Raw genomic sequence first — 23,156 nt, forward strand, 5'->3', positions numbered from 1 at the left:
TGAGAGGCGGCCTGCTGCTACTCTTGACTATCTGGGGACGGTCAGCATGCTTTCCCTGGATTCTGTGGAGCTGCCCTTCCCATGCTACTGCACCTCTCCGAAATGCCTGACGGTTGTTGCTGTTGCTGCTTGCTTCTGCTTCTTAGGAGACTCCCCTGCTGCTGCATACCTGCCAACATTTCGGAATGAGAAAAATGGACAACATGCTGCACACACAAAAATTCACACCCCCTCCACCTAGCAGGAATTAATGCACCACACAAAGCTCAGCACACAAAATGACACACACACACCCCTGCTGCCGGGCTGGCATTCTAGGCATAGGTAGAGGATGGCAACAACCCAAAGCAAACATCTGATCTCAGAAGCTAAGGTGGCTCAGATGACCTGATTATTACGAGGATGGGAGGCCATTTGAGAATACCAGGTGCTGTAGGCTTGTCGATTCCTGCAGTGGCCCAGGGGTTGGACTTGATGATCTCTGAGCTCCCTTCCAAACCTTAAGATTCTATGATTCTAGCTCTAAAAGGGCAATCTTCATCATAGGTGCACCTAGTAATTTTGGAGCCTGGACCTAAAGGCCTTTGGAGCCCCCCCCCCGCCACTACAAGTTAAATATCATTCCCCTGCACATGCGTGCATGTGCGCACACACACACACACACACACACACACACACACACACACAGAGTATTTTACACACATGGGTTCCTGATGGCACAAACAAAAGTGACCCTGCACAGTACTCTCTCTCTGTAATGAACGCAGGTGCAGTAATTGGGGATGGGGCCGCATAACTCAGTGGTAGAGTATCTGCTTTGTAGGCAGAAGGTCCTGGGTTCAGTTCCTGGCATTTCCAGTTAGGCGGGAGAGAAACTCCTGCCTGAAATCTTGGGAGAGATGCTGCCAGTCAGTGTAGACAATACTGAGCTAGATGGACCAATAGTCTTCAGCGTGCCTTTGCTCGGGTAACCTTCCACAGACAATAATGCATTCCTGGAATGAGATTTGGTTTAGTGAGGGAGAAGCAGAGCAGGGCCCACCAGGGATACACCAAGGTGGGACACACACCCAGGCTACACAGGCCCAAAGCATAAATGGAACAGCCTTCTCCCCGCCCCACCACGCTCCCCCCTAAAACATACACATCCTTGCAGAATGGCTATTAACCACATTCCTTCTCTCTTTCCCTCTCCCCCCTCAATCTCAAAGACTCCCAATCCATTCATGATTTTGTTCATCAGCCCCCCTCTTCCCCCTCCCTCCCCTTCTGATGCCTCCCTACTCCCTCCAACCATACGCCCTACCCGATGTCTGGAGAGATGCTATTTTTCCCCATTTTCTTTAAAGAATTTTAAAGAAGCCTTTCTGGAAGCAGCAGGGAGTGGTAAATTGTCCATTGCCAATAGTGAAGCCTTCTTCACAGATCCTGAGGTCCTCCAAAGATTCAGTTCTTTGGTCAACTGTGCGTTGGATGAAGCTGCTGCTACATTGACATGGATGAGAGCAGAGTACGAGCACAATGCAGGGCAAGTGGGCAATTGCAGTTGGGCAGAAGCATGCTCAGAAAAGTTTTCCACACCCAGCTTTTAGTTAGAAACTCCTCCGGAATGGAGGGGGTACATTCACAATTGGTCAAATTTACCCCCAAGTCCCTGCAAACTATCGGGGACCACTTCACACGCAATTCAGGTTTTTTTTAAATTGCTCATTAGAGTGTAGCCTGGTTTAAAATGGGGGGGGGGGATCCCACTTTCTGCATCAGCTTTTTGGGGCAACTTTGAACTTCCAGTAAAGTCTCTCAGTAAACCCACTGTAAAGCCTGCTGTCTGGGGAAGCTCATGGGGATGTAAATGCTCTTCAGAAGCTGCTGGATGAAGGAAGAAATGTAAACGAACACATAGAAGAAGTTGGCACAAATGAGTGGGGAACAGGGGCAGAGCCACCATTGAGATAATGGGTTCAAAGAACCTGGGCCGAAAATGAAAATGGCCGCCGGAACCCCCATTGGACATGATGTCATGCACAAAGGGGGCATGGCCAGATTACCAAAGGGCCCGCCCAGCCCTCCCAATCTCATTTCCAGGCAGCGCTTGCTGTTGGGCTATATTTATTTCCCTTGTTCTAGCGAGGGAGAGGAAGGGAAATAAATGTGATCCAGCAGAAAGTGCTGCCTGGAATTGAGCTCTGGGGGGCTCGTATGGGCTCCATGGAGCCCGGGCCCGCCCCCTTTGCATGTGATGTCATGTGCAAAGGGGTGGTGCCAGTGGGGCAGAATCCAGGCTGCTGCTTTGCTGCTATGCAACTAGTGGGGAATAAAGAACTCAGCCCTTTCCTTGAATGTCGGAAGTATGAAGCCTTTTTACAGACAAACATTTTAGTTACTGCTTTTTTTCAAAGGAAACTTCTCCCACCTGAGGGCATTATACACATATACTTACTATTCACAAACATCTATGTTATGCTTAAATTTGTAAGGAGCCTAGAAATAATCCATATGCTATGCTTACATCATGGAACACACGTTTAAAAAGACAAAAGAAAATGTTGCAACTTTTTTGCTCACAGGCTCAGTGGGTTTTTGAGGGCTTAACCCTGCAGCATTAGCAGGGTTAACATTAGCTCTGAAAGGCCAGGCTCTGAGGCAGAGATGTGGGGTGGAAAATGTACCGTAGAAAATTTTTCCTTACTTGTTTTTCCACACACACACATCCATTCTTCATTCTTCTGTGGAAAATCCTCTATTTCTAAAAAATACTTGGCCAACATATGAACTGGCATTGCGTACATGGAATAGTGAGAATTCCAGACTACTGGAACTGTAGTTCTGATAGCTGTGCTGTCACTTGAATGGGTGATTTTTGTGATCTCTTTTTAACACTGAAACCCATTGTGTATCAACAAAGTATGTCTCTGAGGGCTGTACAACTACAGTGCAGTGGTATTCTGGAGCTTGCACTGTTGTATGTGCATGGTGCTGGTCCGGATGTTGGCCATTGTTTCATAAAATTCATTGATAAAAACGAATGGATGCCAATGTAATTTTAGGCAAACTTTGCAATATCAAGTTGTAGTGTTTTTCATGTGATTATCCCTAGGAAGTGTATGAGACAATATATATTTTATTGAATATTCCAATTAAAAATTCTTTTCACCTGAAAGAAAAGAAAAAAGAAACTGCAGCTTGCCGGTACTACTGAGGCTAAAGCTGTAGCTTGACCAATTGCCAATTTTGTGAAGGTGCAACTGCCTAATACAATCTGGTGCTTCACCAGTGGAAACGCGTTGCTGCCATCTAGTGAAACTACATTTGCAGCTGGATAGAAAAGAAGGGCTCATGTTACCCCGAGTTTTCTAAGGTATGCCCCTCAATTAGAGAACCCCCTCTGTTTGTAACACATGGCTGAGCATCCACTCATCTTTCTGGTTCCTTTCCAATTGATGAGTCTTTTTTTTTTTAAATGGGGTTTTCCTTCCTCACCATCAAAGGCCTGAATGCAGGGAGAGAGAGAAAATCAGGAGCCTTGGCCATCATACATTTGTCTAACATTATATTTCACCATCCCACTTAAAGCAAACAACATACAAGCTGTTAGTATGGCCCAAAGTTGGCCTTGGAGACCCGTGAAGGAGCTGCTTAAGAGAATCTCTCCAGTTCAGCAGAGATGAGAGGGAGAAAGAATGCTTTACACAAGCCACTATCTGGGAAGCAAGATGGCTGCTCTGTGTCTTCTACACAGAGACTGGCACATGCATTACACTACATTTCATGGATGAGATCCTGACACAGACACTAGATTTTCCTCCTTGAGATACTATGATCTTGCTTAAGGGAATCTCTCCCTATCATGTCACTACATTGCTATATGCTGTTTTATATTGTGAATTCCACCATGGGATACCAAGAAGTCACAGGTACCTGTTGAACAGAAAGCAAAGGTCTTCCCTTTCCTAGGGGCCTTTATGAATCCCCTACCATCTGAAGAATATGAGGAATTGAATGCTGTTTCACAATGTTTTTGCTTTGATTTCTCCTTTGGCATACGGGTGTTTGGGGGGCTTAAACATAAATGTGAACAGTGTTTTTCAAAGCAATGGGGATAAAGCTCACTAGCAAAATACCTCCCCTATTGCAGAGATACTGGGAAAGTCAGTGCTCTCTTGAATGAAATATGACCCTGTTCTGTAGGAATCGTAATATGAACTGGGGGAACAGCCCAGAAAGGAAAAGCCCATGCTCTGAAATCAGACCCTATTCATGGGTATATTGATGATATGAACTGGGGAAACATGTTGATGATATGAACTCTGAAAGGCAAACTCTGCACTCATACTCTGCATTCTTAATCTAGACCCTATTCTGTGGGTATATTCATGATATGAACTGGGGAAATGCTCTGAAAGGCAAAGCTCGCACTCTTGAACCAGACCCTATTCTGTGTCTGGTTCATAGCATAACTCCTCATGCCTCTAGTGGCCAGAAGAGCTTACTGCAGTGCTAAGAACAGTACATTAGAATTTTCACTTCTAACATTCCTTCTCATTGCTCGAGCACCAATCAACAACTCCCGTCATCTATCGAAATGCTAGAAAACGATCTCTTGACAATATCTTTGTGAGCACAACTGCTCTCATTTTCTCCATTGGACAGTATTTCAACTCCACATGGGACCCTTTCCGTGTACATCACATACATAATAGTATTTTGTCTCAATATGCTTTCTTCTGGAATGTGTCGTTTCCATTTGTTTTTTTTTTTTAAATCACCAGACACTATTACAATACATTTATAAAAATCATCATTAAAAAGAAAAGAAAGAAGAGGCCCAAGCCTATGACTACAAAACATTCGATATATAACAATCTACAATGTCATTCTTGGTCATTCTTAAACACATCCATCATCCCAAACTTGAATGAATTGAGCTGGCCCCTCCTTAGCATAATTTTTATAACTCAGAAATAAGAATAGATCCTGCCAGATCATAATAAAAGATTTGGATGTAATTACATCTTTTCGAATCTTTAAAGACTAAATCAGGTTTTTGGCTGTTGTAATAGGCAATGTATAATATTTGTTATACCAATCCTCTAGGGATAAGTCCTACTCTTTCCAGTTTTTGTCTATGATCAATCTAGCTGTTATCAACATAAAAGACAGTACATCTTTAGATTTTAGTGTCTCTAATTCTCCTGGAAAAAAAAAACCCTAACCATGCCAAGAGGGGATTTGGCCAAATCTGTTGGTCAGTGATTTTTGCCATCTCTATAAAAAACAGTTTCCAGAAATTTCTAACTCTTAGACAAGTCCACCATAGATGGTAGTAAGTCACCCTTCTCCTTACAATCATTGTTCTCGCATTTAGCATACGTGTTCTTTGCAATATGTGCTAATCTCACCGGAGAAATATACCATCTATGGACTATTTTCATATAAATTTCCTTTGCAGACCTTCTTTTTATTGAATGTAAAAGGAAATAAATGCAACAAAATTCAATTTTTTTAAAAAAAATAGACATTTTAAAATGTCAAATGTTTTGACATAAAAACGTCATAATCAATGCCTGATGTTTAACAGTGTTTGAACCAGCATTCTTATACAGCAAAAGCTGAAACTCTCCCAGCCTCCTGCAGCTGATGAAAAGCACAGGGGAGAAGAGAAAAGGATACTTTCCTGAGCTCAGCACTAACAAGAAGGAGGAGAGGGAAGGAACAAGTTAAACTGTAAACCCTTTAGAGGCCAATATATCTCAGAATTGCTTTTTGCCATTAACCCTTGGTTTCAGGATATCAATGTACAATGCTTCTATGATTTTTCATCACAAATTTGCACAGATTATGATGAATATTAAGTGGGAGAAACTGGAAGGCCTCTATTGGCTAGATTTAAAGAACATCTGGCAGATTCAAAGTATATCAATAGAGAAAGACCTTGGTCAATACACATGAGAGATAGGCATAAAGGAAGAACAATGCCACTTAGAGTGTGTATCTTGGAGATAGAAAGTTGTACCCTTAAAAGAAAAATTAGAGAAGCAATGTGCATTGATATTCTGAAACCAGGGGTTAATGGCAGACTGCCATTATCTCACAATCCCAGTTCTGGACTCCGCCACACTGCTGCTCGTTTGGTTGTGTGGTGTGGCAGAGGTCAAGATTGTGTAGTGTGGCAGAGGCCCAGCAGAGAGGGAGGGGAGAGTCCATCCACTTCCCACACAGTGCTGCCTGGAGTGAGAGATCAGGAGGTTGCTGGGGTTCCTTCTGCTGTTGCCTGCCTGCTTCTGCTTCCCCTGTGGAGCTGCAGCCTCAGGGTAACATCTGTGGGAAGTGTGGGCAGGATTCAGGTCACCTGTTCAGTTTTGGGCTTTATAGGGAGGAGGAGGAAGAGAACTAAGTTGATGGAACTGAGCAGGTGTGTCTCCTTGCTGTTTCAAAGTGAGCCAGATTTTCTTCATTTAAAAGTATGTGTTTTAAAATTTGATATACAGTAAATGTTCTGCTGCATTGCAGATTTTAGTCCATTTAATACATGCTGTATATGCTGATCATGTACATTTGACCCCCTCAGTTATTTGGTGCAAACCAGCTGGCTGTGGAAGTGAGATTGCTGAGCAGCACCAATTTACCCATAGTTACTTAGAACAAGGGGTGTAGCTGCTTGGGGTGAATTCCTAAGAAGGGAGAGCAACAGTACGCACCTGGACAGCAACTTATCAGGCACAGTCTTCCCCACTATAGTGAGTTGCATTATATTTATATAATAATAATAATAATAATAATAATAATAATAATAATAATAATAACCCCCAGTGAGGCACTACCTTGGCGTGGTTGTGGGGCTTGTGTGCTCTGAGGAAGGTGAGAGCTATGCCAGAGGTCCAACCATACTGGACAGGTCTCACCAGAGGAACCAGACAAAGAGTGCCTCTCCCATCAACAATATGGTGAGACGTAACTTTAATAAATCTATACCAGATCGGTCGTTGCCCGGGTCAACAAGGACCGCGCCAGGTGCTATAGTTCCTGGACATCTAGTGGCAAGTGGGCTACAGGACTCAGGATCTTCAGTTGAGCAACCGGGACTGGAGACTGCAGGGTTACTGGAAGAAACGTTGCATAACCGAAAAAAATATACAAAAAATGCCAACAAGGAAATAATGATCTGCTATTACAAGTCTAGTCCAACTAGAAGAGGTTATTTAAAAAGAATGTACCAAATTTGGAAAGAGAAGCATCCAGATACAGAAATAACAGAACAAAGGCTAGCAGACCAGAGAAGATACATAATAAGAAACAAAGTATTCACAGGAGTTGAGCTGGAAGAACTGCAAAGAGCAACACAGGCTCAAGATATGGAAGAAGAATTACCACCAATTGAAGAAGTTGCTCAGGCGCAGGTGGAGGAGGTGTTGGAAATCGAGGATGCCACTGTTGCTGAAATGTTTCAAAATCAAAACCAGGCAACCTCCCCTTTGTCTTCACCTCAAAAACCCAAATGCCGTTTAACAGAAAAGCAACAAGAACTAAAGCAAAAAATAACGGAGCACATGAACCAAACAACCACCAGGGTTCGACTTCCAGCTCTAAAAACAGTTGCCAAAAAACAACTTGCTCAGGCATTGAAAGATGTAAGTGCTGCACTTGCCGAAATAACAACCAATAATTTGCAAGAAACAAACCAACTAATGTACAGTGCAGCAACAATAACAACACAAGAGCTCGGATATAAGATCAGTGGACCTGTAAAAAAGAAAGCAGTACATCACCTAAATGGAAGATTTGATTAGAAAATAAAATCTCCAGGCTCAGATCAGATGCTAGTAAATTGAAAGATATGAAAGACAAGTAGCTGAAGAATGAAAACACCAAACAGTATCTGATCCAAAAATACCACCTAGATTCAAGGAAAATTAGAGAAGTCCTGGAAATAATAAAGCAGCAAATAACAGCAGTGTCAAAGAAGATTAGCAGGTATGAAGCCAGAACTACACAACACAGGCAGAATCTCCAATTCCAGTCGAATCAGAGACGTTTCTACCAAAGCATAGAAGGAGAAACTGCAAGAAACGTAGAAACACCAAATAAAGAAGAAACAGTGCAATTCTGGGGAAAATTATGGGACAATCCAATAGATTATAATAAAAAAGCAGGCTGGATGAAAGAGGTCAAAAAATGTAACCAACAAATGCAAGATCTAATATTAACACCAGAATTAATAAGTGAAAGAGCAAAGAAAATTAAAAATTGGACTGCGCCAGGCGACGATGAACTGCATGGCTTTTGGCTTAAACACCTAACAAGCCTTCATAAACAACTATCAAAACAGTTCAATCACATCTTGCAAGGAGGTGATATTGAACAATGGCTAACAACTGGGAAAACTCATCTCATAATGAAAGACCCAGCAAAAGGTGCGGTTCCAAGTAATTATAGACCGATCACCTGCCTGCCAACCATGTTCAAATTATTAATTGGAATAATAGCAGATGAAGTGATGCAACACTTATTAACTAACTATCAGCTTCCAGTTGAATAGAAAGGAAATTGCCCGAACACCAGAGGCACAAAAGACCAGCTGCTGATTGACAAAATGATTTTAGAAAACTGCAAGAGAACAAAAACAAAACTAAGTGATGCATGGATTGCCTACAAGAAAGCCTTCAATTCATTGCCTCACACATGGATACTAAAATGCTTAGAAACAACTGGTGTCAGCAAAAACATTCAGATATTTATAAAAAAAGCAATGAGCATGTGGAGTACACAGTTAACAATCAATGGCGAGGCACTTGGACAGGTTAGCATTAGAAGAGGCATTTCCCAAGGGGACTCACTATCCCCTCTGTTGTTTGTAATCGCCATGACCCCACTTTCACAAATACTAAACAAAACAGGCCTCGGATACCAAACATCTAAAACACCAAGTAAAATCAACCATCTGCTGTACATGGACGATCTGAAGTTGTATGGAAAGTCCCAGTCAGAAATCGAATCATTGCTAAACACCGTCTATATATTCAGTAGCGATATAGCAATGGAGTTTGGACTAGACAAGTGTGCTGCATTAATAATGAACAGAGGGAAAATAACAAAAACAGAAGGAATAGAACTGCCCAATGGAAGCAAGATCAAGAACCTGGAAGAGAAAGAACCTTACAAATACTTGGGCATTCTCCAGGCTGATAACATTGAACACACTGAAGTTAAAAGAAAAATTGGAAGTGAATACATCAGGAGAGTTAGAAAACTCCTCAAGTCCAAACTCAATGGCGGGAACATCATACAAGCCATAAACACCTGGGCTATACCTGTTATCAGATACACTGCAGAAATAATAGACTGGACCCAGGCAGAGTTAGAGACGCTGGATCGTAAGACCAGGAAAATCAAGACCATCAATCATGCTCTGCACCCCCGCAGTGATGTCGATAGGCTATACCTCCATCGCAGCTCAGGTGGAAGAGGAATGCTGCAAGTCCATCAAACAGTAGAGGAGGAGAAAAGAGGCCTTGAAGATTATATTAAGGACAGTGAAGAAGATGCACTTCAAATGGTCAATAACGCGAAACTATTCAACACCAATGAAACAAAGTAGGCCTACAAGAAAGAACAAGTCAAGAACCGAGCAGAAAAATTGAAAAATAAGCCCCTGCATGGTCAATATTTGCACAATATAAGTGGAAAATCAGACATCACTAAGACCTGGCAATGGCTTGAGAATGGCAACTTGAAGAAAGAAACAGAGGGTTTAATACTGGCTGCAGAAGAACAGGCACTAAGAACAAATGCAATAAGAGCAAAAGTCGAAAAATCAACCACAAACAGCAAGTGCCACCTTTGTAAAGAAGCAGATGAAACAGTGGACCACCTAATCAGCTGTTGTAAAAGGATTGCACAGACTGACTACAAACAAAGGCATGACAAGGTAGCAGGGATGGTACACTGGAACAACTTTCTTCAAAAAATACAAGCTACCTGTAGCCAAAAATTGTTGGGAACCATAAAATTGAAAAAGTTGTAGAAAATGAAGATGTAAAAATATTTTGGGACTTCCGACTACAAACTGACAAACATCTGCCAAACAATACACCAGATATAACTGTAGTCGAGAAGAAAGAAAAACAAGTCAAAATAATCGACATAGCTATACCAGGGGATAGCAGAATAGAAGAAAAAGAAATAGAAAAAAAATCACAAAATAACGAAGATCTACAAACTGAAATTGAAAGACTGTGGCAGAAAAAGACCAAAGTAGTCCCAGTGGTAATTGGTCCCCTGGGTGCAGTTCCAAAAGACCTTGAAGAGCACCTCAACACCATAGGGGCCACAAAAGTCACCATCAACCAATTACAAAAATCAACTTTAAAGGGAACAACCTATATTTTGCAACAATATCTATAACAACAGCAACAACATTGATAATAAAATTCAGCCATCCCAGGTCCTTGGGAAGGACTCAATGTCTGGATAAAACAAACCAGTCAATAACACCTGTCTGACTGTGTAAATAAATAATAAAATGGTGATTCTCATATCTAGCAGGGGGAGAGCAACTGGCCCTATCCAACCCCAGCACAGCATCCCTCCAGTGGCTGTTGCTGGTGTCTGCCTTATATTTATTTTTAGATTGTGAGGCCTTTGGGGACAGGGGACCATCTTATTTATTATTTATTTATTTTTCTCTGTAAACTGCTTTGAGAACTTTGGTTGAAGAGTGGTATATAAATATCCATAGTAGTAACAGTAGTAGACATTGGTGGCACCAGACCACTGACTCATCATTGGCACTGTATGTGTGTTTGGTGCATGTGTGCTGCTGCTACACTACACCTAAAGGGAACAGCAAACTATATACAACAATATACAAGTATACACACACCTCTATACAGCTGTTTACCCATTTACACATTAAAAACCCTGCATGGTGCCCGCTCCCCCCCCCCAGCCGAGTGTTTGTGTGTGTGTGCCCATGGCCCCCGAGTTCTGCTGGCCAGGGGAACTAGATGTTCAGCATCATGGGTGGTGCCAGTGAGGTCCGTGTGTGGATGTGTCATGTCACAGCACTAGTGGCATGCTGTGACCATGGCTTTGGGAAAAGGGAGGGAGGGTAGGCTGGGGTGAGCAGAAGTGGTGTTGCAGGCAGGTGACCAACCATGGGTCAATCATTCACCCTCCACTTCCAGTTCGGGGTAGCCCAGCAAGGGGAGGTTGACTTTAAGGAAGACCAATTTCTCCACCAAGCTAGGGTCCAGCCGGGAACGATGGGTGTGTTACCATGTCACCAGTATGGGAAAACACTCGCTCGCTCTGGACACTGGTTGGTGGTCAGGAGAGGAGGTGTACCGCCACTGCCACCAGGTCCGGTGGTGCACTTCCCAGAACTGCACGCAGTCCATATCTGAGTCTTCCTCCACTGGCTCCTGCTACTGGTCAACACTCTGCTCAGCACTCATGCAGGGCCTGGTCGTCTGTGCCTCCCACAACCCTGGCAAGGTGTCAGGGTATCCCTGCTTGTACCACTGGTGGAACTGCCAGCTGCACTGGTCCCACTGTCTGGGATGCCGAGCTGCTAGTCTGGGAAGAGGAGGGGGAGAGAGGTGGGGCTGACCTGCACTGCTGCTGGGTGTGGAATGTGCAATCGCAGGGGGCACACCATCCTCCTCCTCCTGGTCTTTAAGCCTCCTAACCTCCTGCTCCCTAACTTGCTTGACTAGGAGGTCCCTCCACCGGAGCAAGTTGTCAGCACGGACAGCAATGCCTTTCATAGTCAGTTCACAAAGACAAGAAAGGACATATTTATCTTTGTCACCCAACTTTTTCACTAGCTGCTTGACAACTTCAGACCTCAGCCAGCTTGCCAGGTCTTGACCATCCCAAGTGGAAAGAGAGGCAAGGCCTGGCTCAGAGGTGTGGTATCGGCACACAAGGTCTTCATGGCATACAGGAAGGACTCATGTGCTGACAGCATCTCGGACATGAATTTCCACTCCATGTTGGAGAGGTTGCATACTCCCAAGCCACAATTCCTCTCCAGGTCATCGAGGGCTACTTCCTGCTCCAGTAGGCATTGGAGCAAGAGAAGAGTGGAGTTCCACCGGTTCTCTACGTCCCTGGGGATGAGATGGCGAGGGATGTCATGCTCCCACTGCTACTCACGGAGCATGTGCCTGGCTGTCTCGCTCTGGTGGAAATGGGCTTCGATCTTGTGGGACCTCTCCACAAGAGCAGCCATGGCAGCATCAGGTCCTGCTGGTGGCTGGCCCTGTTCCCTGTATGCTTTGGCCTCCTTGAGGCCAATGGCATCCGACACAGTAAGGTGAAGTGTGGGGGCCATGTTCACACACTCCATCCACTCTACAGCATTGGTGACATTGCATGCATTGTCTATGACAATGAACCCTTGGCTTCATCGCTCTTGTACAGCTTTTGGCAGTACTCCACCCATACAGGTGCAGGTATCATACAACTGAGGTGGGATAACTCACGCAATGGATGGGAGGCAACCGTACTCCAAAACAGGGATGGGCTTTTGGATCTCGATACTGAAGGTGGTCCTTGAGGGGATGGTATAGTTAGGAGTGAGTGCCTGGAGTATCCGGAGGAAGCTGGCATTCTTGACCACCTGGAACAGCTGGTAATCAGTTGCCATCATCTCCCCTTATGAGCCGGGTAAGAAGATGTGGGTCGATTTGAGCGGGATGCTTGCTGCCCAATGCCTGTGTCCAACCCTTGACTGGCAGTGTCCCCCTTTTTAATGAAGAAGCTGGTGCACGTGCCTTGCCAGTGTTACCTGCAGGCACACCAGCAGAAAGGAGATCTCGGTGATGGTGCTGCATGTGTTGCTACATAGAGGTCATTCCCAGATGCTTTGCATTTTTCCTCCTACTGACCTGTGCAGTGCAGTGGACACAACAAGCCCTGGTTGGGTACTTTGAGGGATCTCAAAGCGCTTCCAAACATTGCTTGTGGCGGTCTTGGGCATCCTCGATGCCTTTTCTGACCACATTGGTGATCACGGCTCTACTGGGACTGCAGGCTGCCTGCTGCCACAGCCCTCCCCACCTCCTGCATATGGGAAGGGCCTGGCTGAGGCTGAGGGGGCTCCTCCTCCACTGCAAATTCTTTCTCAGAGTCTGTCTCGGCCCCGGAGGACCCAGAAGACTCCACAACATGAGTGTCGGGGGCCCTCACTAAGTTGCGAGATGAGCTGGGGGGGCATGGTGGGGTCTGGCAGCGCAAGCAGCTGTCAAGCCCTTGCCCTTGCCACGGAGGGGCAGCACCTCTGGTGGGTGCAGCTTCAGGACCAGCAAGGTCCTTTGGGTAGGAAAGCCTGCGCACCACTGAGGATTTTATAATTAGTCTTGAAAATGAAGATATCAAAATATAATCAATTCTCGAATAAGACCTAAGGTGCACAGGGGGAAGAAGTGTCTGACTGAAGAATGGTCTTTTCCATTTGTGAAAGCAAATTATAACTTTGGTTGTCCTTAAACAATTCAGTTTGTTTTGGTTCATCAGCTCCAAAGTCTTGAAACAATATGTGTATCCATGCCATCTCCTGGCAAGCCTGACGCTGACACCTATTCTGCTTCTGTAGAGGAAAGAGCAACAGTGTTTTGCTTCCAAGTGCACCAGCTATGATCCACCTTCATAAAAGAACAGGTATCCACTCGTGGATTTACAATCTGTTCTTTCTTCTGCCCACTCTACATCTACATAAGCCACTAGTCTAGGATAACTATTTGCTGGCAATTTAAGTTTTACATTAAAAAAAAAAATTGATTGCTGTTGGTATTTCTATTGTTCACCACCTAGAGTCTTTGGAGGAGGTGGTATATAAGAAGTTTCAATGAATGAATGAATGAATGAGCTGTACCTTTAAGATACCCACCCAGTTTTTTAACTGCAAACTAGTCATTTTTGTCGGGTGTACTCCCTTTCCTGCTTAAAATTCTCACAGCTGGAGAGAAAAAAGAAGGGAAGGAGGGAAGGAGGGAGGGGGGGGAGAGTTGTAAGTTGGAGTTCAGTTGGAGTGTAAACCTCGGAGAGAGTAGCCAGTCTAGAAAGGGGCTGATTGTAAAGAAGAACCTGGATGGGTTCTAAGTTTAAAAAAAAAAGTTTAAAAGGAAGTTCTGTGAAGCAATAGGTTAAATTTTGAACCACATGAGAACTGTGAGGCGGGTCTCACAATCCATGAGACCCACTTTTTCTGGAACTGGCTTAGCCTGCTCTCCCCGCAGACGACCAGGCAGGGAGCCCTGGGTGGCTGGATCGGCCACCCACATGATTGCCGGCTCTGTGATGGAGCTGGTGGGGGCTGGGGGGAGCGGGGGCCACACGGCCCCCAGAAGCCCCAGTATGCCCTGCACGAGCGCTCAGGGCATAGTGGGGAGACCCCCGGAGCCAGGAGGTGGCTTTTCGCCTCCCGGTCAGGGGTCTATTCATGAGTAGCCACGGTGCTGCTGGTGCGGGGTACACTAGGATGTAGGAAGACTTCCTCCTCCCTATCCCAGCTCTGGACTCCTCTGCAGTGCTTATCGTGTGGGTGTGTGGTGCAGCAGAGGCCTAAACAGCTACCATTCATCTGCAGGGGAAGGCAGGCAAGCACCAGCTCCCCCCCCACCCCAGGCCTCCCGAGCATGTTCCTGAGGTCATGTACACAAGCGAGATTTTTGAACAGCCCCAATGTATCCATAGTTACTTGGAACAAGGGGAGAAGAACTGAAAGCTGCTTGGAAAGCTGAATTCCTAAGAAGGAAGAGCAAGGGAAGTTCAACAGTACACACTTGAACAGCAAACTTAGTGGCCACAGTCTTCCCCTCTAAAGTGAGTTGCATTTTATTTATATTATAGTAATAATTTCTAAATTTGTATCTGAAAACATAGATCAATATCTATTTGCACTAATCCTGGAAATCCATTGCACCAGCATGAAGGGACAGCACAACTCATTTCACCTATCAGCAAAAAGAGGAATAGAATTTGACTGCAACATAATTCCTTTCCCCTTGAGTAATAATCCCTTTCCCTTCCCAAACATCCATCAACCAGAAAAAGGGTTTTGACTGTGATGCATTTATTCAAGATTTTCATGCAGAGAAATGAACAATTCCAAGAAAGATCAATACCACCCTTTGTCACCCAGATGTACTTCGAACCACATTCATATGCAAAGAAGGCCATTTTCTCCACTACATGGGGACCCAAGGGTGCTAATATCTGCATAGAAAGAACTAGCTGATTTTTTATTGTTCAGAGGGAAGTATCACATTCATGAGCAGGAATCAAGGGAGATGCTGGGCTTTATTCAGAAACATCCAACTCAGACACCACAACCACGCGTCCAGCTTGAGAGATCTTTTCCTCTGCAGTAGTTCCTCCAAGCTACCCTGGAAGGAAGGAAGGAGAAAAAATAGTATTTTGAGTCAAGGTAAAGCCCAACAAGCCCATCCTTCAACATATTTCTTGTATCTTCCTCGTTTTCCATTTTTCATGGCACTTTAAGCTTCCTACAGACCCAGGCTGCTATTACCCCAGCCCCAGTTTCCTTGTAAACTAATTTCTCCCAGGGCCAAGAGCAGTCATGGTGCTACAGTATACACTTCACTTATCATGACTCCAGGTTAACCTGGGAACTGTTCTGTCATAGAGGAGGGGCTGGCTAGTGCCCTGCCACCAAGTGGGGATTCTTAAAGCACACCCTGCTGCCACTGATGTTCTAGAACTCTGAATCTAAGAACTGCTTCCACAACTCCTGCTAACACTTGGGCAAAGAGGCACCTCTGAAGTGGTGGTTCTTTTATATTGAGCAGGGGGAGATTATCAATCAATCAATCAATCAACCAACCAACCGAGACCAGCATAAAGCTGAACTGTAGGGCATAAATCATCATTATAAAAGCGGTTTATGGTACCATGAAACTATTATACTATAAAACTGTTACACTAATACTATAAAACAGTTTTGTAATACTATAAAACTGCTACAACAGGGAGAGTAAGTGTTCTCACTCAATCCTACATAAAATCACCCCACCCACTCCGCCCCACATAGCTCTTGCTGCTGTCTCCCCTGTGCATCCTTTCATGTTGCAAGCACCCTTGGGACAGGGAGCCATCTTCTCATTTTTTTTGCTATTCAAACTGCGCTGAGAACTTTTTTTCCTTGAGAAGTGATAGTAGTAATGATAGTAATCATCACCACCACCACACTATGCCGTGGTTGTATCAGCAGTACTGCTGTGGAAGCTAGAGCCAAAACATACATGATGGATACTGAGTCATGTATTGTTTTTACAACAGTCCAACTTTAAAAAAAACAAAAACACCAAAATGCAGCCAAACAGGCTGCAGTCTGTAGCTGAGGACCAGCACAGGGGGAATGACTTCTTAAAATGTCTTGTATGGCAGTTTGTCCACTATAAATAGACCAAAGTTACCTCCCCCTCTGGAAAACAGATAAAGACAATAAAAGAGTACTGGAGTCAAAGACACTGTAATATTGCCTTATGTAGAAATATACATACTGGGCATGATGAAGCAGACAATCTCTTAAAGAGGCAATGTTTTACCTTTCACTAAGGGTTTCCATGAGAGTTGGTGGCCAGTCAGTGGCACACCCCTGTCTTCCTTCATGGCATCCCATTTGCCAAACTGAATCCCAGTTCCTTCAGTCCCTCCCTGGCTAAGCTGCCCTGTCAACACTGAATAGCCACCAGGCATCAACCACCATGATTGCACAGTCAAGAAGGCACCCTTTATCCATTAGTGCCCACTGAGAAAGCAGCACCTATTAGCTGTTGAAAAGCCTAGGTAAAGCTCAGCTCCTTCCTTTGAATGAGGACAAGGCTAAGCTTAGTTGCTATTGGCTGACATTCTACTGTGTGGAATCTTGCGGGACCTGCCAGGCATGCTGTGCAACTTGAAAGGCAGATGGGGCAGCTGTGGGACAACTTCAAACTACTTCCTGGCAGTTATGTAATGTTGCTTCCATTGGAAACAGTGGAATTAGCACCACCTGACTTCTGCAGCTGCCCCATTGCATTACACCATCAGGGATGCCTCTCAAGGCAAGGTCCCTGACAACAAAGTTGCACTGTGCAAAATGTCGGCCACTGAATTTTACAAGCAGAGTGATGCTAACAAGAAATGGACTCACCAGGCACTCATCCCGTTGGGGTCACGGACAACTCTCTTGGCACACTCAATATCATCTGTGATGTCATTATTTGTGAGGCCTGACCAAACAAAAAACAAAAAGATTGGTTAGAATATCAAGGAAGTTATGGGAAGTTGCCAGAAGAAGAATGGCTTTTTCCAGCTCCACTGTGTGCAAACATCCTATCACATAAATGCGACCTGTCAGCAAGAGGACATAGAGAGGTATTCTCAGTGGATGTGCCAGAATAGTGGAGCTCCTTTCTCCTAGAGATTCATCAAGCTCACAAACTGAATAGTCTTTGGGAGCACTCTTTTGGAAGACTTTCCTCTTTGGGCTGCCATTTCAACATTAGGGTTATGCATGTGAAATGTAATTTTAGTGAATATCACACTGCTCGCAGCCCTATTGGGCTGTGCAGCCAGTTTGCCCAGCCCCCTGCAAGAAGCATGAGACATCCTGGCTTCTGATTGGATAGAAGGCCCGTGCCGGGGGAGGAGCTTCAGCCATGCAGCTTGCTTCATTGTTGGCAATCTTCAGTCCACTCCGAGAAGACACCTACCCTCCCTCCCTGAAGTACAGTCTGGACTCGAGCTGGTCGCCTTTTGGGGCCAGGTAGGAATTTTTTGGGCGTTCACCTGATTAGCTTTTGGTGCACATCCTTTTTCGCATACTCTGGACTGTACTGATAGTGAATAGTTAGCTAGCAGTTTCAACCATTTCTCAGTCACATTAAGGCAGGTACAGTGCAGTTGGAAATAACATCTGAGGCTGGTGAGCACCTTCAGACAAGCGTTTGGCCTTAGGACAGGGCAACTCTCTAGAGACTGCATGGCTCAGAGAGATCTGCCTTGGGTCGATCTACTCTGCCAGGCTAAGCTCCCCAGAATCGCTGGAAAGGCTACCAGGGGGTGCTGCTATGGCAAAGGCCTGGCATTAGGCTGGCTAAGAGGGGCAGCCCCCACTCTAGAACATTGGGGCTGTCTGGGGCCCCTGGTGTGTCGCCCTATGCCATAGGTGAGGCATGCCCTGGTGGCACGTGCCTAGGGATACCGCACTGTGTGGGGTGGAGAGCCAATCCCTGTTCTAACTAAGTTGATTATCAGTTAGATAAAATGTGGCCCTTATTTATACCAACACTCTGTGCCTCGTGTCTTCTTGGGGGCTGGGCAATAAATGCAGGGCGTTTTCCAGATTACTTGTTGCAACAGTTTCGTAACATGTCCAATAAGCGCCCCTCCGCATTGTTCATGTTTTGACATTGTGGTTATTGCGCTGTCACTAGGGAGCCGTTCATATTTCCCATGCCTTGTTCTGATTTTCTTTGATGCTTTATGCCCCTATAATGTGGTAAAAGCACTGCAGGAAAGTAGCTGTATTTTTCCATTGCAGGGAGCCTTGTCCCACATTTTATGCATTGTAGCATGTGGTGGTGTGGATGGTTTTTTTTCCATGCATGCAATAATGCTTATTTGACTGATTCTCCCTGTGCAGCGGGGTAGGAAGGCAGGGCGACACGACCGCTGCCTATTGCGTGGAGGGAGAGAGGCTCCCTTCCCCCGTCTCCCCGCCAAAAAGCGCGTTGCGAGCAAGGTGCGGGGGGGGGGGGGGGCCACTGGCCAGTATTGTTTGCTTTTGATCAGAGCACTTTTTTCTGGGGTTCCTGAGGTATCCCCTTTCAATTTCCTATTAATTTGCTTTAATTGGGTAATTTGGGGGTTCCTTATTTCAACCTTCACCCATTCAGTGGCATTGACTGAAGAGGAAGCCCATTGAACTGAACTGAATCATTTACTTCCATGCAATCCCATTTGCTTACTATGGTTCAATAGCATTGTGAGGATTGGTTGATTTTTACAGTTCCTCTTCGACCCTGTAGATAATTTAGCTGCTGTTAAGCCTTATTGCTCTTGCAAGGAGTCCTTTGTGCTTTGCTCCTACTTTTCCCTTAGCCTAAGGTTGCCAGCTGTCAACCTGGATTTCCTGCCTGTGCCTTTAAATACTCCAAAGCAGCAAGAGACAATGCTGCAACCTGCAACTGCTTTGATTTCTTCCACAGCCTTACACTGATCCCTTCACCTACCTACCTACTTACCTCCTCTCCTTGCTATAGCAAGAAGGACTTTAGTTTATGCCTTTCAGCAGATAAGGGAGGTGGCTAGTCAAACAAAGTAACCAGTAAAGGAATGGGATTTGTAGGAAATTGACTGTATCCCTCTTTTAGAACTTTTAAATGAGCAGAATTTCCAAATGGCAGCTCTCCTCTACTTTAATCTTTTCCGTTGGCCTGTCCCTGAAACAGCGCAGTTTCTCCTCTGTGCTCCGCTCCCACCCAAGCATCTTTAGATTGCTCGCCCTCACTGGAGGGGCACTCCCCTCCCCTCCACCTCCTCCCTCCTTCTCCACCATTGGATTTTTAAAAAATTATCTTTGCTTGCCTTGTGCAAGCCTGCAATGACAAAAGGCATTCTGTTGGAATAGTGCTTCCCCCTGCTGGTGGAGTTGCACAAGTGCACTGAGAATATATATTTTAAAAATGTTCTGTCGCTTCAATGATCCCCCTCTCCCTCCGCAACCTCATTGGCCTGAACTTGAGGAAGTGGAGGAGGGGCCAGTGGATGTGTTCCAGAGGCGGAATATGGAAACTCACTGCCTGGAAAAACCGCTGCAGTAACGGGCAATAGGGATGGGCAACACCTTGTCATGTTGATTATAATACTGCCTGAGAATTGCTGTGCTTGCAGCTTCAAACCACTGCCTCATTCTGTTACACTTCACAACACTTTAAGCATTGCAAATCTCATAGTCCAGAAAACGCCCAGGAGAAGATTTTAAGATTTTGGGTGGATGCTCTCCCAGATTTGAGGGAAATGGTTTTTAAATGGACTTTTCGTAGCAGCTACTCAATAGGTGTTGTAGTAATAGCTCTGGTACTTCACACAATGCATTCACATAATTCAGAGCATTGTGGCTTTCATACTGGAAGAGTGAAAGCCTATGCGATCATATATTGGGAACTGAACATGCCTTTTCTCAAACAAAGTAGGCCAGAGAGATAAGAGGTTGGGAATCAGTTTCATATACAGAAGGCAAAATGCATTGCCTTCCCTTCTATCAGTTTTGGGAGAAGAACGAGGGAAAAGGACCATGCATTCATAATACTTCACTCATCTACCTGGTCCAAGGCCAGAATTTGGAAAGAGAGAGTAGGAAGCAATGCATCAGAGGTCTTTGCTAGAGGGAAGGACAGTGCTCCTTACTTGCATCTCCAGCAAGTTGCAGTTGCTGCTTCAGAACATTTGGGACACGAAAGGTCTGCCAGAGCAGTCTGGTCCACCCCCTTGCTCTGCCAGCCAAAAGGGCTTTAATGAAGGAGGAGGCTAGCGAGGCTAGTGAGGAGGGTAAAGTTCAGTCCCTGCTGCCTGGTTGCTAGAATGGAGAAGCCATAGTGGTGGGTGGTTCGAGGCCGCAGATAATTTAAGTGAGGAAGGTTGGAGAATGGAAGTGCTGAGTGGGCAGGAAGATGGCGAAATGATAATTGGAGGGGGAAGGGTTTGGGACCCTCTTTCAAAAACATCACACATTCTGTATGAAAAACGTCACAAGCTAGTTAGCCTTCTAGTCGCAAATTACTTACTGTCGCATGGCATATTGCAGCCATTACTTGTTTTGCCATACCCAGAGCACCACCAGCGGCTGTTGATCTGAAAAATCCCAAAGTCTTTGCTGCCGTCACTGTTTCTTGGTCCTACAGCCCCAGTGTTGAAACGACTTTCATGATAAGCCAGACAAACCCCTGGAACAAAATAAGCAGCAAAATGGCTATAGTGGATATGTGGTGGGGCATGGCGGGGCAACTCTGCCATTTTCTAAAAGCAAGTAATGTATAAATATTATTTCGAAATGTACTCTAGCAAAAATATATACTGTACATTAAGAAAATCAAAACTAAACACAATTTTCCATTTAATTTTCCAGGAAATCATTCCCACATAGTCAAGCATTTTTCATGGAGATCACATAGTTCTCTGGGTATGTCTAATGGAAGTGGCTTAATTGCCAGCACAGCATTGGGATGGATATCAGTGGCTTGCAATGCATGAGACTAAAAGGTTGATCAACCCCAAGTTCTCAGTGGCTAACAACTGGAGCAATGGAGCGCAGACCACTGGGAGCTTCCCCACAATCGCTCCACTCGTATGTGTGGGGGTGGGGCGGGGCAGGGGAAGCAATCTTTGACTGTCTTCTCTACCTCTGGAAATGCTCCTCACCCTCTTGAAAATATGTCCCTGGCCCTCTGGAAGGTCCTCGCCTCTTATGGCACAGGGTGTTTCTAGAGAGAGAGATTGCTGGAAATCACACCTCTCTTGCATGTGAGTGGAGCAGAAGTTGGGAAGCTCTCCACAACATATGAAGGTCTCCCTGGAGTGTGTATGTTCTGTTGCCCTTGATATCTGCCAGTAATAGCAGTCGGCATGATGAACCAGTTTCTGGTCTGTTCCATGTCAGACTGCAGGCAACAGCTCACATAACTAAATAGTTCCCTGTACAATAACGATCCTATACATAAGAAACCAGCACATCAGGCGGAAGACCAGGCAAGATTCCTTGACATCTAGGACCCACCCCCTCATGACCTGCGGAGGAAGGGAGGTAAAATGGCAACACCCTGCTCTTACCTTCCTAATTTTTTTTAAAAAGAAAGGAAGATATTTGGAATTGCAGGTGTGATTTTAATAGAAAAAAGAGAAAGGGGTGGACAGGGAAGTGGCATCATCTGGAGTTCTGCTTCAGGCAGCAACATGTCATGGCTCAACACTGATTGCTTCTTAGTCTTCCCATAAATGAAATTATTCCAAGCACAGGGGGGATTTTATGGTGGGGAGTAAACTGTTCCTTGATCCACCCTCCCATTTCTGCTCAATTGCTTGAGCAAGAAAACTTGACATTACAAGAATGAAGAAAAAGGAAGAGCAAACTCACAGTTGGCCAGGCTGTAGCCATGGTATCCGTCCATTCCATGCTGTTTCAAACGGCGAGCAAAATCACATTTCTCTAACACTACGGCTTCATTCACTGCAATGAGCAGGCAGAGGATGGAGACGGCCAGAACCTTCATGCTTGCAGATCCCCTGGAAGGTGATGTAGAAAGTTGTTTATATCCCCAGAGGCTTTTATACAAGTCCAGTTCCTGAAAATGCCATCTGATCAGCGTGTTGGGTTTTTTTGGTTGTTTTTTTTTTTAAACAACTGCTGTCATTGTGAGATAAAATAAATAGCATTTGCCAGGAAAAGGAAGGGAAACCAAGAAATTGCACAATTGTGGGTAAATGATCAGCTGTGAAGCATATAAAGTTTTTTTTTAAAAGAGTAAACAATATCATGCTTTGCATGGTATACAAAGCAACTTGAGAAATCTCCTGACTTCTTTTTATAATTTTAAATGGGTAGGATTAAAACAGGTACCAAATGAATACACACACACACACACACACACACACACACACACACACACACACACGTAAAATAGCAATACTTTAAGCAGTACAATAATAATTGCCTGTATCAGGAAAGAAAAGAAATCCCAGGAAAAACAACACCAGCAACTAGGGAGACAGCTTTCTATGGGTCTGCTCCTTCCTAGGTGGGCTGCATGAGAATCACTCCACCATCACCACACAAAGGTTATGGGGAGATAAGTGGTCTCAGGAATCAACAGTGGGGCCTTCTGAGGGTCCTCTGTCTCTGCCCAATGATATAAACTCCGGATGTCAGCCCTCCTGGCAGCCTAGAGGTAACCTGCAGAACAGAAGAATCCTCAAGCTTCATAGAGTCTGCAGGTCTTATGGTTGCCTGCCCTGATATAGATAGTGAAGGACCGGCTCCAGGTTCCAAGAGATCCTTGACTAACTGGGCTATTTGGGTATATCTTTTGGGTGGGCCTCAAGAGAGCAGCTCCACTACCAGCACTATGGGCCCAGAGGGGGTCTCTGGGTCA

At 45.0% G+C, this 23,156-nt stretch overlaps 1 protein-coding gene across 1 annotated transcript; it reads right to left on the reverse strand.

Moving 5' to 3' along the window:
* Positions 1-15,056: 15,056 nt before the first annotated feature.
* On the reverse strand, positions 15,057-22,321 carry LOC128342112 (lysozyme C, milk isozyme-like). Its single transcript, XM_053289002.1, has 4 exons — positions 22,142-22,321; positions 20,796-20,954; positions 17,159-17,237; positions 15,057-15,389 (listed from the first exon to the last, which is right to left on the reverse strand). Exons 1-4 carry the CDS (start codon positions 22,275-22,277, stop codon positions 15,323-15,325), a joined length of 441 nt encoding a protein of 146 aa, XP_053144977.1. The 5' UTR covers positions 22,278-22,321; the 3' UTR covers positions 15,057-15,322.
* Positions 22,322-23,156: the final 835 nt, after the last annotated feature.

The sequence above is a fragment of the Hemicordylus capensis genome, chromosome 2 (genome assembly GCF_027244095.1).
Source record: "Hemicordylus capensis ecotype Gifberg chromosome 2, rHemCap1.1.pri, whole genome shotgun sequence".
Lineage (NCBI taxonomy): Eukaryota > Metazoa > Chordata > Lepidosauria > Squamata > Cordylidae > Hemicordylus > Hemicordylus capensis.

Coding starts and splice junctions, on each gene's coding strand:
- LOC128342112 (XM_053289002.1), bottom strand. CDS start 22,277: ATGAAGGTTCTGGCCGTCTCCATCCTCTGCCTGCTCATTGCAGTGAAT. Junction 20,955..22,141: donor TGGCTACAGCCTGGCCAACT/GTGAGTTTGCTC, acceptor ATTTTGTTCCAG/GGGTTTGTCTGGCTTATCAT. Junction 15,390..17,158: donor CCCAACGGGATGAGTGCCTG/GTGAGTCCATTT, acceptor CCTTCCTTCCAG/GGTAGCTTGGAGGAACTACT.